General features: G+C 42.7%; 1 protein-coding gene across 25 annotated transcripts in view; it reads right to left on the reverse strand.

The window, feature by feature from the left end:
- PLCB1 (phospholipase C beta 1) overlaps positions 1-15438 on the reverse strand; it is an 807198-nt gene that overhangs the window by 307375 nt on the left and 484385 nt on the right. For all 25 annotated transcript variants that reach the window (XR_008313428.1, XM_053284740.1, XM_053284741.1 and 22 more), the window contains one exon: positions 3107-3247. Coding sequence is in view for 24 of the 25 variants with exons in the window: in XM_053284740.1 (XP_053140715.1) it covers positions 3107-3247 (141 nt within the window). In the remaining variant the exon portion in view is untranslated. The remainder of the gene's footprint in view (positions 1-3106; positions 3248-15438) is intronic.

Below are 15438 nucleotides of genomic sequence, written 5' to 3' on the forward strand. Positions count from 1 at the left end.
ACCATATTGAATGGATGTACTTAAGTATGAAGACCAGGGAGAGAGTAGAACTTATGTTAGTGTACCGATCACCCCTCTCTCCAACGGGGTCCCTAACTGAGCTGACGGACTTGGGCTTGGGCTTGGCTTCGGAGTCCCCCCAGGCTTGTGAGGGTAGGGGACTTAAATGTTTACTTTGGGACCAATTTGTCTGAGTGACTCAGGAATGTATAGCGTCTGAGGGGGTTGGGGGTGGGAGGCACTGCTTTGCAGTGGTTCTGCTCCTACCTCTCGTGCAGATTCCAGATGGTGTCCCCTGAAGACTGTTGTTCTTCTAAATGAAACCACTGGGAGAGATCATGAGGAGATTTGGTGCAGGGCGTTATCAGTGTGCTGATGACACCCAAATCTATTACTCCAGGTCAACATCATCAAGAGAAGGCATAATCTCCCTTAATGCCTTCCTGCAGGCAGTAAAGGGTTGGATGAGGGGTAACAAACTGAAACTGAATCCAGGTAAGATGGAGGTACTTTTGTGCAGGGTCTGAACTCCGGAGACAATTTTAATCTGCCAGTCCTGAATGGGGTTACACTTCCTCAGAATGAACAGGTACACAGTCTGGGAGTGCTTCTGGATCCAAACCTCTCTGTGATATCTCAGGTTGAGGCGGTGGCCAGAGGTGCTTTCTATCATCTTCAGTTAAAATGACAGCTGTGTCCGTTTCTTGAGATAAACTACCTCAGAACAGTGATACATATGCTGGTAACCTCCATACTTGCCTACTGCAATGTGCCCTATGTGGGGCTGCCTTTGTATGTAGTCTGGAAACTGCAGATGGTACAGAATATGGCAGCCAGGTTGGTCTCCGGGTAATCTCAGAGAGATCATATTACTCCTATCCTAAAAAAACTACACTGACTACCAATATGTTTCCAGGCAAAGTACAAGGTGCTGATTATAACCTCTAAAGCCCTAAACACCTTAGGTCCTGGGTATTTAAGAGAATGTCTTCTTTGCCATGAGCCCCACTGCCCATTGACATCATCTGGAGAGGTTTGTTTGAACTCGCCACCGGCCCATCTGGTGGCTACACAGGGATGGGCCTTCTCTGTGGTGCCCCAAGACTCTGGAATACTGAAATAAGAGCCTCCTCATTTCTGAAAACTTCTAAAAAGTCTATTTTTTTTCCACCAGAGCTTTTAACTGGACTGTTTTAGATTGTTTTAAGGTCTTCACTTTTAATCTGTTTGATGTTGTTGTAAACTGCCCAGAGACAGAAGTTTGTGGTGGTCCACAAATTAAAAAAAAAAATAGATAGACAAGAAAAGAGATATTGGGACCACCATGTAGGAAGAAGGGTTAAACCTTTGCTTCCATGCTATAATTCCAGTGAAAATTTACCTCAGCTGCTCAAGCCAACAGCCGAACACCATTTATGTTCTCTCAACATTCTGTGCTCTATGAAGAACTGTTTGGAACACAGCACATCAGCAATTCTTGAATACATTTCAGAGCAAAGATCTAATGCATGAAACAAAAGCTATAAATGAACTTGAATTGTTTGGCTGTCACTCTTGGCAGGCATGGTCCAGCATAAGGCCATACGAACTCAAACTTTGTGTTCATGGAGATCAGCTACAGTTTTGCCACAATCAACAAGTTGCTCACTTTATGATATCACTTTATGATAGGTCAAAAGGTACATGAAATCTAGATGATTAAGAAGAGTAACATATCACCACTATTATCCTGCTTTTTAATTATATCACTGTAGTTTTCTTTGCTCAACTCTATTTATGCTAAAGAGCTAACAGACATACACCCAAGTTTAGCATAATGGATTATTATTACTTATTTCATAAGGACCACACACAAATATTCTCACATTCATATTCTGCCCTAGTAGCTTCAGTGCTAAAAGACCAATTCTTTTATACAGCTACATCATAAGGCAATGGGATATGGCCCCCAGCCCTGATTTTTTTAAAAAATGGAACTGGATACCAGCACATGGGCACTGGGACTTCACTCATTCACTTGCAAGAGTACCTAAATGCACATGTTATTTTCCCATGAGCTAGAAACCTATAGCACACATGTAGTTGAAGATCCTGCTTATAAAAATTAGTCAACTTGGAAATATGTGTCCTTTCCCATGAGGGAACAAGATGTGTACCTCAAAATGGTTAAGGTATTTTTAACAATACCACCTCACAACTGTTCATCAGTTAGTACCTCAAAGTAATCCAAGACACTGCATGCTTGGGACCCACTCAATAAGCAACCTCTAATGGGAAGGGAATGTGCAGTGGCAGCCAAGAAATTAAGTGGAGAAGACAAGTAGTCAGCACGGTGCACATATGGGAGCGAATACTAGACCCTGTGAGTTCCATTCCTCTTCCACACACTTAAATCAATCTTGGGCATGTGAGAGTGTCTTAGTGGGCACATATTTTAATGTGAATACTTTTGTGCATGCATATTTTTACCGTGTGTACTTTCATGAGTACACAAACACACACACTCCATTCACTTACTCTAAAAGTACATTCAGACACTAGCGATCATTCTTTGCATGTGACAAATTAACCTATACGTTGTTTGATAATAGTGTCCCATGCTCATTACTGCAAATCAAGAAAAAAACTCAGGGCCATGAGACACGTCTATTTGCTATCATCTATCTGTATTGCTTAAGAATTCTAGTGATACAAATACTAAAACACAGATTAGACAAAGACTAAAACACAGTTTAATACATTCTGAAATGTGTTTCATTATTTTCACATCTAGACCATAGTGTGCCTTGACTCATCACTTCCTCAGAGTTTCAACCAGACAACCCATTCTCATAACGAAGCAGAAGAACACTTGTCTTTTTACTGGCAGTCTTATGCATCCTTTGAAAATGTCTTGGAAGACAACACCTTTTTTATTTTTACAAACTATCCAGAATTCTTGGATTCTATTGTACACAGTAAGATTATTTTTTCTGAAAAGGATTACCAGATACTGCTCACCAGTCTTATCCTTGTACCTAATAGTCTCCAGCCACAATTTAATCTAAGAAGATACTTTAATTGACCCCTTTCCAGCTTCATTATTACATTTCGCACTGTGTCATACCTTTGCAATGTCTTCCTGAGCTGCTACTAAGTTCAAGTATGATATATTGACCAGGTCAGGGCCATACACAATTGTAAGCATTCGGTTTTCCAGTCTTCCTCCTACGTTGCCTCCATCAAGATGTTCGCGTAACTTTGGATCCTGCAAGGAAAAATATTGCCAGTCACTAAAATGTCTGCCTGTACTTTCTACAAAGTATTTTAATGCCTGGTTAAGCATTTTAAATAGTGCATGTGTGTCCAGATGTCCATAAAGCACATATAAAACCCAAAGTGGAATCAGTCAAGCTGCGCCCTCATTCCTTTGCACAGAGCAGATAAATGCAGTGATGTCCTCAAATAAGAACTATTCTGAAGTTAAAGAAGTGCTTTGAGTCTAAGAAAAGGCTGATCAAATTAACTCATGTTCACATCACTGATGCTGGTGATGATGACAGGATTTTGAAGACTTTTTTTCTGGCCAAAGCCATTTTTCAGGAATAATTGCTGAGACTGAAGAATAAGGCACTGCCACTTTAAGACTGCCACACTCCAGACCAAGGGGTGTGGCCAGGATTCACTTCCCTTGAAAAGGGCTCAGTTTGCTGCAGCAACATAATTGCCCAAGCTTGTAGCCTAGTCCTTGCTCTGCTCTTGGGTAGACCTGATCTCCTGGCTTCTGACCCAGCTGTGACTGACTTGACCTGCCTCCAGATTCCATGTACACCTGATGATCTGGCTCCTGACCATGGTTTTGACTAGACCTGATTTCCCATTCCTCCTGTGTGGACCCAGCCTGTCAGCTTCTGACCCTGGCTGGTAACCTGACCTCGATTTCTGCCTAGCTCCCCTGGTGAGTCCTCACAATGACAAGCATTGCCTGGCCCTACAAGACATGGCAGAAGGATGGTCTTGCTGTGGGGAAGAGGATTGTGATACACTAGCTTTTTTCATCCCCACATTTAGTCTGTGGTGATTCAAAACTACCATTTTATCAATAATAAAAGAATGATTTGAGTGGACCAAATTAGATTATTCTGCATATTTTGCTTCTGTTTTGGCATTAACACATTTGTGTTATGTGACAACCCAAGCTATATCATCCAATCTAATAGGCAGCCACACAATGAATGTAGCTATTTCAGTGTATAAACAAAGCCATGTGGCATTCCAAAACTCACCTAATCTCAGATATAAAGTTCGGCCCAGTAATGTATATTCCTGTATCCATTTGGGCATTCACTAAGGGACCAAACATAGCAACAACACTCTATGCTATTCATATCTTAAACAGTGAGACCTGCATGTCAGGCTATTTTTCTGGGAGATAGGTATCACTTAAAAGTGAAAAGGTACAAACATATTATGAGGACTCCAGTTTTACAAAGACATTTTCTAAAGGTATTATGTGAAAAGAAGTGCAACAGGATTGTATGTTCAAAAGATGTGCATGCATACACTCACAGAATGGCAATGATGCACTGCACATTTCTTCACTGGCAAATTATTATTATTTATCTCAAATAACACATTTTTTAAAACACTGGATCCATTTACAGAACTATTTTAGTACATAATGATCAGTATTTACCATGAGGATTGGGTGCTATATAACTCTCTCTCTCTCTCTCTCTCTCTCTCTCTCTCTCACACACACACACACACACACTCACACACACACACACACACACCTTCTGTTGCATGTAATTGGCTGGTCAAGCTAATCAGGAACATGAAGTGAAGGAGCATGGTGGTTGAAGAACTGATGCACAGAAAATACTAATGTGTACAAGCACTATCCCCAAATACTGTGGAGACAGCTGTGGAAACAGTCCCAACTTAATCACCACGCCTTCACTTCTTATGCCCTAATATAAGGCACTAGGGAATTATTTGCCATAGACTTCCAATGAAGTCATGATGGTATGACATAGGACAAGAATCCAGCACAAATTAACACTTCAGCACATCCTAACATAGTTGAGTATCTGCACTCATCATTAGGTCTACTAGAATGTTTTTAAAGTGTGTTGGCAAACTGGGTTGCTGTTTCCCATGTGCACCAAGCCACATATCGTGTATAAAAATACTTACCGGTTGTCACACATTACAAAGGCAAATGATCTAAGAAGAAGGTGATGGCAAAAGTAGAAGCTATGCTTACTGTTGAGATTTGATATAACCCATTCATGAACCATTCACTTATTCATATCCATAGTTCATCTTGCTGCTGTATAATTAAGTTAAGCATACTTGGGTTGTTCACCCCATTTCTGAATTTTCACTTTATTCAAGGTAATTTGGCATAACCCTATATTTACACTGAAGCTCAGCAAAATGTGGATTTATGCTAATTAGTTTGAGTTCAATGCAGAAAATTTCACCCACCTCAAAGTCTCAAGAGCAAGGAACAGGAATGTCTCTTTGAACTAATTTAGAGTATTAAATTTAACGGAAAGCTTTAATTGTTCAAACAAGAAACTAAAGCTTTAGTCAATCTATGAGACAAGCTTTACTCACTGAAGGCAAGCACTAATTGGTAGTTCTTCTAAACGTTTAATTGGTGGTATTTTTAAACGCTATTTGATTCTGGTGTATTATTCTAATAGTTAACAAAAAAGAAAGTAATCATATGAAAATATGAAGTTGCTTTATCAAACTAGTGATGCATCTATTTCAGTGATGTCTATACAGAACCAATGATGATGCTGGAAAGGTAAAGTCTTCTCCTGCTTTTGAGGAGTGTGCCTACAGCAGGTGCCAACTTACCATGTGGTAAAGCTGGCGCAGATGCTGCATCCAAAGTTAATTGTTTGTGTGTTTATCTACAGTTGCATTTTCTAATTCAAATCTCTCATACTTGTTCAGCCAAGGCATGGTCCAAATTACCCATCTGCTTCCAACACATTTAAGTCATATTTTAAATAACTCATGATTTTACGAATAGCTAGCACCAAGCTGAATAGCTAGCACCAAGCTAGCTTTAACCAAACACTTCATCCCTGTGAATTCCCCCCCTTTTAGGGGCACCTTAACTGAGACAGAACAATGCTCAGTGGGATGCTTCCCACTCTCTTCCCACTTTCCTTCCCATTAAGCAGATGCTTTGCCAAGAAAGGAGAAGGAATTGTGATTTCACAGTGGAAAGCAATGATTTCCTAGCTAGGTTCTTTTCTTTTGATGAACATTTCTCCCTCCCATCAAATCTATAACCTGTGGAAAACAAACCTCACAAACATTCAGCACAGTCCTGTTTAAGACTTGCATCACAACTAAATAATCAATAGCACTTATTTTCATGGACTTGTGAAAGGAAGAGACCAGCTCTGGCCTATGAGGACTGTTGGGGCAGCCCTCCCCAAGAGGACGGAAAGACCAGTTTGCCCTGAGAGGAAGGCAAGAAAGGAGGCGCCCAGGCCAGGGAGCTCTTGTCCTCAGCTCCTGAAAAGACCAATAGCCTGAGACAATGTTTTATTAACCTTCTGTAATTTCCTTGTTTTAATTTGGTAAATTACTTTGGGTGGCTTTGTTAAGGCAGAAAGGTGGTATAAAATGTAGCAAATAATAATAAAAAATGATAAAGAAAACCAAGTGACTAAATCCCCACTGTGGTTTGATGTATTTAAGATTACACCAATTAGAAAGAGGCCCAAGACTGCTAAAATAGTCACCACTCAGTTGTTACTATAATGATGAAACAGTTTGTATACAGCAGCTTAATTGTTTATTTTACACATCAAACACCCAGGGATCACCACTTACGGAGGCTATCACTGAACAGACAGATTGCCAACAATATTTTCATACAGTAAGCAAATTAGAGAAGAATAAGTGCCTTCTTATTCTTATTGGAGCCATTTTGATCGTGCTTAGACTTGGGGGAGATGGGGCACACGAGATCTGCCGGATATTCCATAGATATTCCACAGACTACTTTATTATGGAATATGTATTTTTTTTCTGAGAAGGCAAGGTCTATAATTCATCCAGTTCTGAAGATCATTTTAAACTCTCTCTTCTCCATGGGGAGAAAGCACTGTATTGCCACCAGCAATATGAGCCACATTTCCCAAGGGAAAGTAAGAATCTAATCATGATTTACAATTTTGATTTCAGTGACACCGGGTATCCCTCAACACATCCCATATGACCTTCTGAAGCTGTGTAATGTCCTGACCGTTGGCCAAGTCAGTCTTGCTCTGTGCAGGCATGATGATTAATAACTAGATTGCCTTGTTTCTACAGAACAGAAAACAAAACAAATGTGGGAGTTTATTAAAAGCTCAAGCAATGATTTATTTTTACATGCATTTGTTGTCAGCAGGCCAGGCAAAGAGCTCTCTCAGATGTGATGCAATACTCTTTTCTATTAACCTTGCCAAAGCTTCAGCGCTTGTCTTATAAAAAGAGGATGGGGAGAGAAGAGGAAGCACACATTTTGACATCCCCAACGTTATTTTCCTTCGTTCTTGGGATTTCAGCATTTTATGATCCTAGTGTCACTTGGCTACCACATTTGATTGTTTTAGTACCTTTAGTAAGCCCCAAATTATAAGCAAGTAGATGAGAATGTATTTTCTTGAATGTAGCTCAGCATGCCCTGAAGCTGTACTGCGCAACCCTAGGACATACGCCTACTGCCAACATGTTTGTACCAACTGAGCATTCTCAGCTGTCTTCTGGATAGCAGGGTAAGCCTTGCTACTGACACCACTGAATTCCCTGACCATACTTATACCTATTTGTTGGATCCTCGCCCTACTGAGAGTATTGGAAGAAAGGTGTTTTTTTGGTGGTTTTTTTAAAGGTGTTTTGTAAATACAGGGAAGTTGGCAGAGGAGCTCTTAGGACCAGGCCACGGGGATCTGGCCCAGTCCTCCACTGCCTAGCAGGGGCCTCTGACACTCCCTCCATGATGTGGATCTGAGACCAGCATCAGTGTGCTACTATTCTGTATGTGCCAGGCAGCTAACAGCTCTGACACAGCCCCTCCTTGCCCAGCCAAGGCCATCCTGGACTCCAGTTCTTCGAAAGATGAGGATCCTTTTTAAAGGTCCACCCTCCGTGGTGAACAGCATTAATCACTAGCACTGCTGCCGCCCTTCCACTCCCCCACTCTTCCAGCTCATTTGCTTTCCTCCATCCAGAGAGAACAAGTCTCTTTCACTTTTCCTTTACATCGCCACCTTTCAGGCAAATTCTGCCCTTCATTCCCTTCTTGGCCAATCCCAGCCCAACTAGATCCCCTCGCCTGCATCTGACTACTAACCTGCCCTTTTTCTGATGGTTGTGGCTCGTGCCCTGGGTTGTGGCTCATGCCCCGGGCTGGGCTGGTGACCTGGGCTGGTGACTTCTCTCTTGCTCTCCCGCTGAGCAGGCTGGCTGATCTGGTGAGCACCTCGGGAAGGGGCCGGGATGCAAAACACCCCTTTTATGAGTTGGTGTGGGCAGGGGGGGAAAGGGAGGGGATTTTGCAACTTGGAGTGTGTATGGGGTGTGTGTGTGGAATGTTAATTTTAGATCAGGGCTGCTCAACTTTGTCCCTCATGCAGATGTTGGCCTACAACTCCCATTATCCTTGACTATAGGCCACTATGGGTGGGGATTATGGGAGTTGTAGTCAAAAAACAACTGGAGGGCCAAAGTTGAGCAGCTCTGTAACTCCAGCCCCACTGGAGATGGTAGCTTACAACTCCCATCATTCCTTACTATTGGCCATTGTGGCTGAGGATGATGGGTATTAGAGTCCAATAACAGCTGGAGAACCGAGGTGGTGCAGTCCTGTTCTAGGGTGAAGAAACTGGATGGGGAAATTCAGGTAAAGGGAACTTGAGTTTCTGAAAAGCCAGCAAAAGACTCATTCTCCCCAACCATTTCAGTCACTCAGGAGATTAATATGGGGAGACCACAAAGGGGCAGTGGTTGTCTTTAATCCTGGGGTGTGTGTTTGAGAGAAACTGCTCCTTTCTCCTTCAGGGTTCAGAGTCCAGTGGAACTTTGGGGAAAGCAAGAACTTGCCAGCTGTCTTGGTTGCTTTGCAATTTGATTTGTTGTGAGCTGGGAAAGGCACACCAGGTTGTGCTGGCGCCTTCTAGGGCTGAGCATGGGTCTCCCTGGTGCTGCTGGTGTGCTGTCCTTGCCTTGTAAATATTTCTTTATTAGTGACTCCATGGACATGGTGCTTTACAAAGAAAGAGAGGGCAGGACCCTGTCCCAAAGAGCTTACAATTTAGATAACAGGGAGGAAACAAGGGAGGGAAGGGGAAGCTGGGTTAAACAGGGGAGGAAGAAGCACATTTTCCAGTTGCACATACAGTGAGGTGGCTGTCCATGGGGCAACAGCCTCAGTTGGTGTGTGTACCAGTGCTTCAGGCATCACCCCTCCTGCCTGCTGCTGGTAATCTCAGTGGTGTTCTTACCCTGGACTTCAGGGCCAAGGTCCAGGGCCTCCACACCCCCTGGACTTCCAAACCTTCTGTAGTCTGTCCTGGATGGCATTGTCGCTGCTGGCCCACACTGTACCCGGCAACTGAATGTGATTATGACCTGTATCAGGTGCTTTAGAGATGGAGTGGCGAGGGGGGACATACACATGTTTCACAGTATATGTGTGTGTAGTGGGGTGATGCTTAACTTGCAGTGGTGGAGGGTGGCCCTCCAGCAGGCAGGGGGCCTCCAAAGGTCTATAAGTCTAGGCTCCAAAATTACCTAGGTGCACTTCTGGAAGTTGGAAGTGGTGGCTCTTATTGTATAGGAATAACCTCACCCTATTTCAGTGGAATAATTATTCATGCACATACCTTAAGTATGAGCCAATTGCTCTCCTTCTCTGTCTAAAATCTAAACCAGGAGTTCATGCAAACATGCAGAGAAACTAGAATATGCCATTCTCTTAGCAGAAATTGCTTTACAATGCATTATGGGGAAAAAGAGAGGCAAAGCACACAAATCTTCTGGTGTGCCCTTCAAATGAGCCACTTGGCTGTCTCAGCAGGTTCCAAAGCATCCTGCTGGTGTATGCTCCCCATGACTGTACTATTTTGCCATGCTGCTGAACTAGCTCCTCAAACTTGGCACAAAGACCACATGGTGTTTGGCATCAAGCAGAGTTGGAAGACTATTACTTTGGTAGTTCCATTTTTCTGTAGCATGCATCTGCCTTATTTTAAGGGGATAACTTACTTGCTGAATTCATTATCACTTAAGCTGACAAAACTGTACTGTTATTCCTTCTCTACTGGGGTCTCAGCACAGACAGACATGCTTGTTGAAACACACCAAGGCAGAGATTGCAGATTTTTCAACTAAAACATCATTTTCATCCAACCAAAACTCTGAACAAATGATGAGTATTTGTTTGTGACAGCAATAATTGTTTATGGAGAAGAGCCTCACTTGCTCAGAACTTGCACTGACAAGAATGCAAGAGTCCTAGATATTTTGAGGTTGTTTATCATTATGAAATCTACACATTCTCCCTATACCATATTTCATGGCTAAAATATGGGCTTTGAAGTCATACAATGAGCAATTCAAGTTGCTTTATAACAAATTGTTGCAGCTTCAAAATGTTCATTGCCAGATGTGAACTGGTTATTTTGTTTGTATAATCATATATAAACCACTTTGGGAAGTTTTGGCCTGAAAGGTAGTACACAACTCTAACCAATAAAATAAATTACTGCCAATCCATCCAACTGAAGTAACAAAAAAGACATTTCTCCACTTAAAGCTAAGACTGCAAGGGGCAGACATGAGCACAGAGGGAAGACTCAAGTAGGACAGTTATTTAAAATAAAATGATGATGATGACGACGACGACAAGTGCTTCCTATCTCTTGTTTTCACAGCACTTTAGCACAGCTTTCAATTTTTTATATCCTAGTATCACCATCTATTTGTAAAGTTAACTATTTTTAATCCAACTTCTAAGCAGAGCTGTCACTGAAACTGTGCATAAAATGAGACTCAAAGCAACCTTGGGGTGGGGGGCAGTTCTTCCACAGGGGCTCCAGAGTGGCAGACATGGGGGTTTACTCAATTTCATCCTCACAATTATCCAGTGAGGCAGACTTGGTTGGGAGAATCAAGGGCTCATGAAGAGCAAGTGAAATCTATGCCTAAGTAAGGATTTGAAACAATCTCTCCCAAGTACACCACTCCACTGTACATTCAGCACAATCACAATTAAGACTAATAACATGTTTAAGAGGGGGTTCACTTATCCCTAATTCCAGATAAATATGTTTATTTTTCATATATATGGGGATTATAGCCCATAAAAGCCAGCATGGTGAAGCAGTTAGAGTGTTGTGCTTTAACTGAAGAGATCTGAAATCCCTCCTCAGCCATGAAGTTCATTGGGTCACCTTGGGAAAGTCACCATCTCTCAGCCTAACCTACTGCACACGATTGGTGTGAACAACAACAGGGAGTCACCTTGTATGCTGCTCTGAGTAACTTAGAGGAAGGGAGAGAAAATACCACTACCATCACCTCTTGCACACAATTATGCTCAATGAAAAGGTGTAAAACCAACCATAGCAGAGGCATATCCTGTGTCAGTTCCCATATCCAACCTTAAAAGAAAATATGCCAAGACCCAGGGTGTGGGAAGAAATGTTTAAAAGGCATACTAAAATACTAAGCCATCAACCATTTAAGGACAGATAAAATGCTGTGAGATAACCTGACCTAAGAATTCTTGTCAGGAACTTCTAAATCAGGCCTGCTCAACTTAGCCTCCCCCCCCCCCGCCAGCTGTTTTTGAACTACAACTCCCATATTACCCAGCCACAGTGGCCAATAACCAGGAACAACATAGGAACATAGGAAGCTGCCATATACTGAGTCAGACCATAGGTCCATCTAGCTCAGTATTGTCTACATAGACTGGCAACAGCTTCTCCAAGGTTGCAGGCAGGAATCTCTCTCAGCCCTATCTTGGAGCAGCCAGGGAGGGAACTTAGAACCTTCTGCTCTTCCCAGAGAGGCTCCATCCCCTGACGGGAATATCTTACAGTGCTCACACATCAAGTCTCCCATTCATATGCATCCAGGGTGGACCCTGCTTAGCTTAGGGGACAAGTCATGCTTGCTACCACAAGACTAGCTCTCCTCTCTAAATTATGGGAATTGTAGACCAACATCTGCAGGAGGCTGAAGTTGAGCAGCCGTGTTCTAAATAATAGAGGGTGAGTAAACAGAAGATGAGCATGGTTTTAAAGTTGGAGGAAGAAGCATCAATAACCTGCGCTATGCTGATGACACTACTCTGGTAGTGAATGATCTGCAAACACTAGCAGTGAAAGTCAAGGAGCACAGTGAAAAATGGGACTACAACTAAATATAATGAAGACTAAACTAATGACAATGGGTACAGCAACCAGCCTCAAAATTCATAATGAAGACATTGAAGTGGTGGATAGCTTCTGCCTTTTAGGATCGACCATCAACAGAAGGATCCAGCAGTCAAGAAATACGCAGCAGACTATCACTTGGTAGGGTTGCAGTGAAGGCCTTGGAAAGAGTATTTAGATGCCATGACATATCTATACCTACAAAGATCAGAATAGTTCGGACAATGGTTTTTCCCATGGCACTCTATGGATGCGAAAGCAGGACTTTGAAGAAGCAAGATAGAAAAAGTATTGATGCTTTTGAACTTTTGTGCTGGAGAAGACTTTTGAGGATGCCATGGATAGCCAGGAAAACAAACAAATGGATCAAAGAACAAATCAGTCCAGAATTTTCACTCAAGGCACAAATGTCCAGGCTCAAACTATCATACTTCAGACACATTATGCGAAAACCCAGCTCCCTTGAGAAGTCCATAATGCTGGGGAAAGTTGAAGGAAAGAGAAGAAGAGGACAGTCGGCAGCAAAGTAGATGGACTCGATTATGACAGCAATGAATGCACCACTGAGAAATCTTAAAGGCCAAGTTGAAGACAGATCATCCTGGAGAGTATCTATCTATGTAGTTGCTAAGAGTCAACTCCAACTTGACAGCAGCTCCGGTTTGGGACAAGGCTAACAGCGGTGCCAGCATTCGGATGTAACACTGGCCCTGCTAAACTGGAGGCTGGGACAACAAAACTTAAAAACAGAGGTAACAAATGGGGTTTGGGGAGGGCAGCCACGGATCCATTTCCCCCTTTAAGTGCAATTTCCCATGTTTGGATGTTCAGTCAGCAAAACTGGAGGTGAAGGGGCCTCTGGTTTCGTGCTACATCTGAACCCGACTAATGTCTCCAACAGCTAAACCTATAGGACTCACCAAATTGCAAGTTATGAGGTTGTTGTGAGGATAAACATACCCACGTACAGCACTCTGGGCTCACTTGGGCAAGAATGGTATATAAATGTAAAAACAAATTCCCAATACAAGTGAGCTGGCTGTTCAACAATTAAGCAAGACTCCACAAACATTCTACTTGTTGTAGAAATAAGGTTGCTTTTTAAAAATACTTGACTTTATATTTGAACCTGGTGAAACATACTAGTGTTAGCAGTTGTCATAATCTTGTGTGCAGTTGATGTATAAATGCTCTTTTTTCCAGCAGCTTATTTCAATGACCCAATGAGGCACAGTCAGTTTTGTAACGCAGAAATATAAAACCACTGTGTGATTTTCACACGTGCTAATAATACAATTTTGGGTCATGACTCACAGTTTGAGAAACCAAAATGTGGGCTGGCTCTCTCTCTCTCTCACTCTCTCACACACACACCTTTTTCCAAATCTCTTTTTAAACTCTTTCCCTAACATAAAGTCAGCCTCTTTAGTATTTCTGATACATTTACAATTGGAGATGCTCTGAAGGATGGTGTTTGTTCTAAAATTGATGGAAATGGTTTTGCATAAACATTTGCTGAAGATTTGAAAATATACCTCAGTACATAGAAAGTTGTTTATACAGATCAGTTTATTAAAAATGTTTACTTTATCTTAAGATAAATGCATAGAGCATAAAATGAGTTATTTATTTAGCAAATTACCAAAATTCATCATATTGAAGTACCCAGCTAACCAATATGTAGTCAGCCTTACTCCCCACCCATCATATGCTCATTTCTAGAAGCTGATGTGGTTGAATGTCAGACCTTCTGCATGCAAAACACGTGCTGTGCCCCTTGTCTGGGCCCATAAGGGAGGGGGACCCACTGGATGGGAAACAGCTCTCTCTTTCCTCTCCCCTCCTGCCTCCCTGACTCAACAGCAAGCTGCTGGCTCCTGTTCAGAGTGTAGGGAGCATGGGATATTACTTACATAGGAGCGAGAGAAAAGGGCAAGCCAAGAATGTTTTGTTTTTCATCATGTCCTTATAGTTGTTCTGCAGAAACGACACAGACAGGGTGGGGAGAGAAAAAGGTGGCAGGTGGCCCAGGGGCCCATCTTCACTTCTTGTCCCAGGGCTCACTCCAACCTTGCCACACCCCAGTTACAGGAGTGGGCCTGAAGGCTGTTGTGAGGGAGAGAGGGAAAAGAGGAAGGTGCAGCCTTCAGCAGCCTGGCTCTTGGTGATAAAAGTGAAAGTGAAATGTCAGAGACAAGCCGGAGGAAGAGGAAGAAGAAAGAAAGAGCAGCTTATACCTCTCTCAAATCTGCTGCCTCGAGCATGATGAAGGGGGTGAATCTGATAGTAGGAGATGTGATATTACATGCTACAGACGCAGCCGCTACTGCATGGGCAAGGGGGTTTGGAGGCCACCTGGGCGGGTATCAAAATATATGAATCCCAAGTAGATGGCTGCTGACTGGCACTGGGTTCCAAAAAGGTCCAGTTCACACCACGTGCCAATATCCAATCAGGGGATCAAAGTGAGTTCCAGGGCAGTCAGGGCAGAATAGTCTGCATCGAGCCCACATCTGAAAGCTCAGTGATTCAGCACCAGAATCGAGGGGTACTCAGGCCAGTCTTGTGCAGAGTGATCTGCAAGCAAAACCACACTCTCTAGTGATTTTAGCGCAGGGTCAGAGTGCAGCATGTGCCTCCACCTGAGGTTTCAGGGAGGAACATTAGCATGCAAAGCCGGCACTTGGCTGAGATGCTCTCTCAGAGAGTGTCCTGGGTAGCATGTCCATGAGCAGTCCCATGTTCAAAAACCAACACGGGCATTTATAGTCTTAAGCCAATTATAGAATATTCATTCTGGGATTTCAGCAAGGCACTGGGGCTGCAAAGGAGAAAACCTGAAATGAGGGTTATCTGTAAGAATGGATTCCTTACAGAAAGCAAACTATGGGTCACCCAAACTGTGAAGTCTTGGGAGTTTCAAGGGCAACACAGATGACAGTATTACTGGTGATGGTGGGGTGGAAAATCACAGTGAGGAATTGGCACTATTCAG

The sequence above is a fragment of the Hemicordylus capensis genome, chromosome 1 (genome assembly GCF_027244095.1).
Source record: "Hemicordylus capensis ecotype Gifberg chromosome 1, rHemCap1.1.pri, whole genome shotgun sequence".
Lineage (NCBI taxonomy): Eukaryota > Metazoa > Chordata > Lepidosauria > Squamata > Cordylidae > Hemicordylus > Hemicordylus capensis.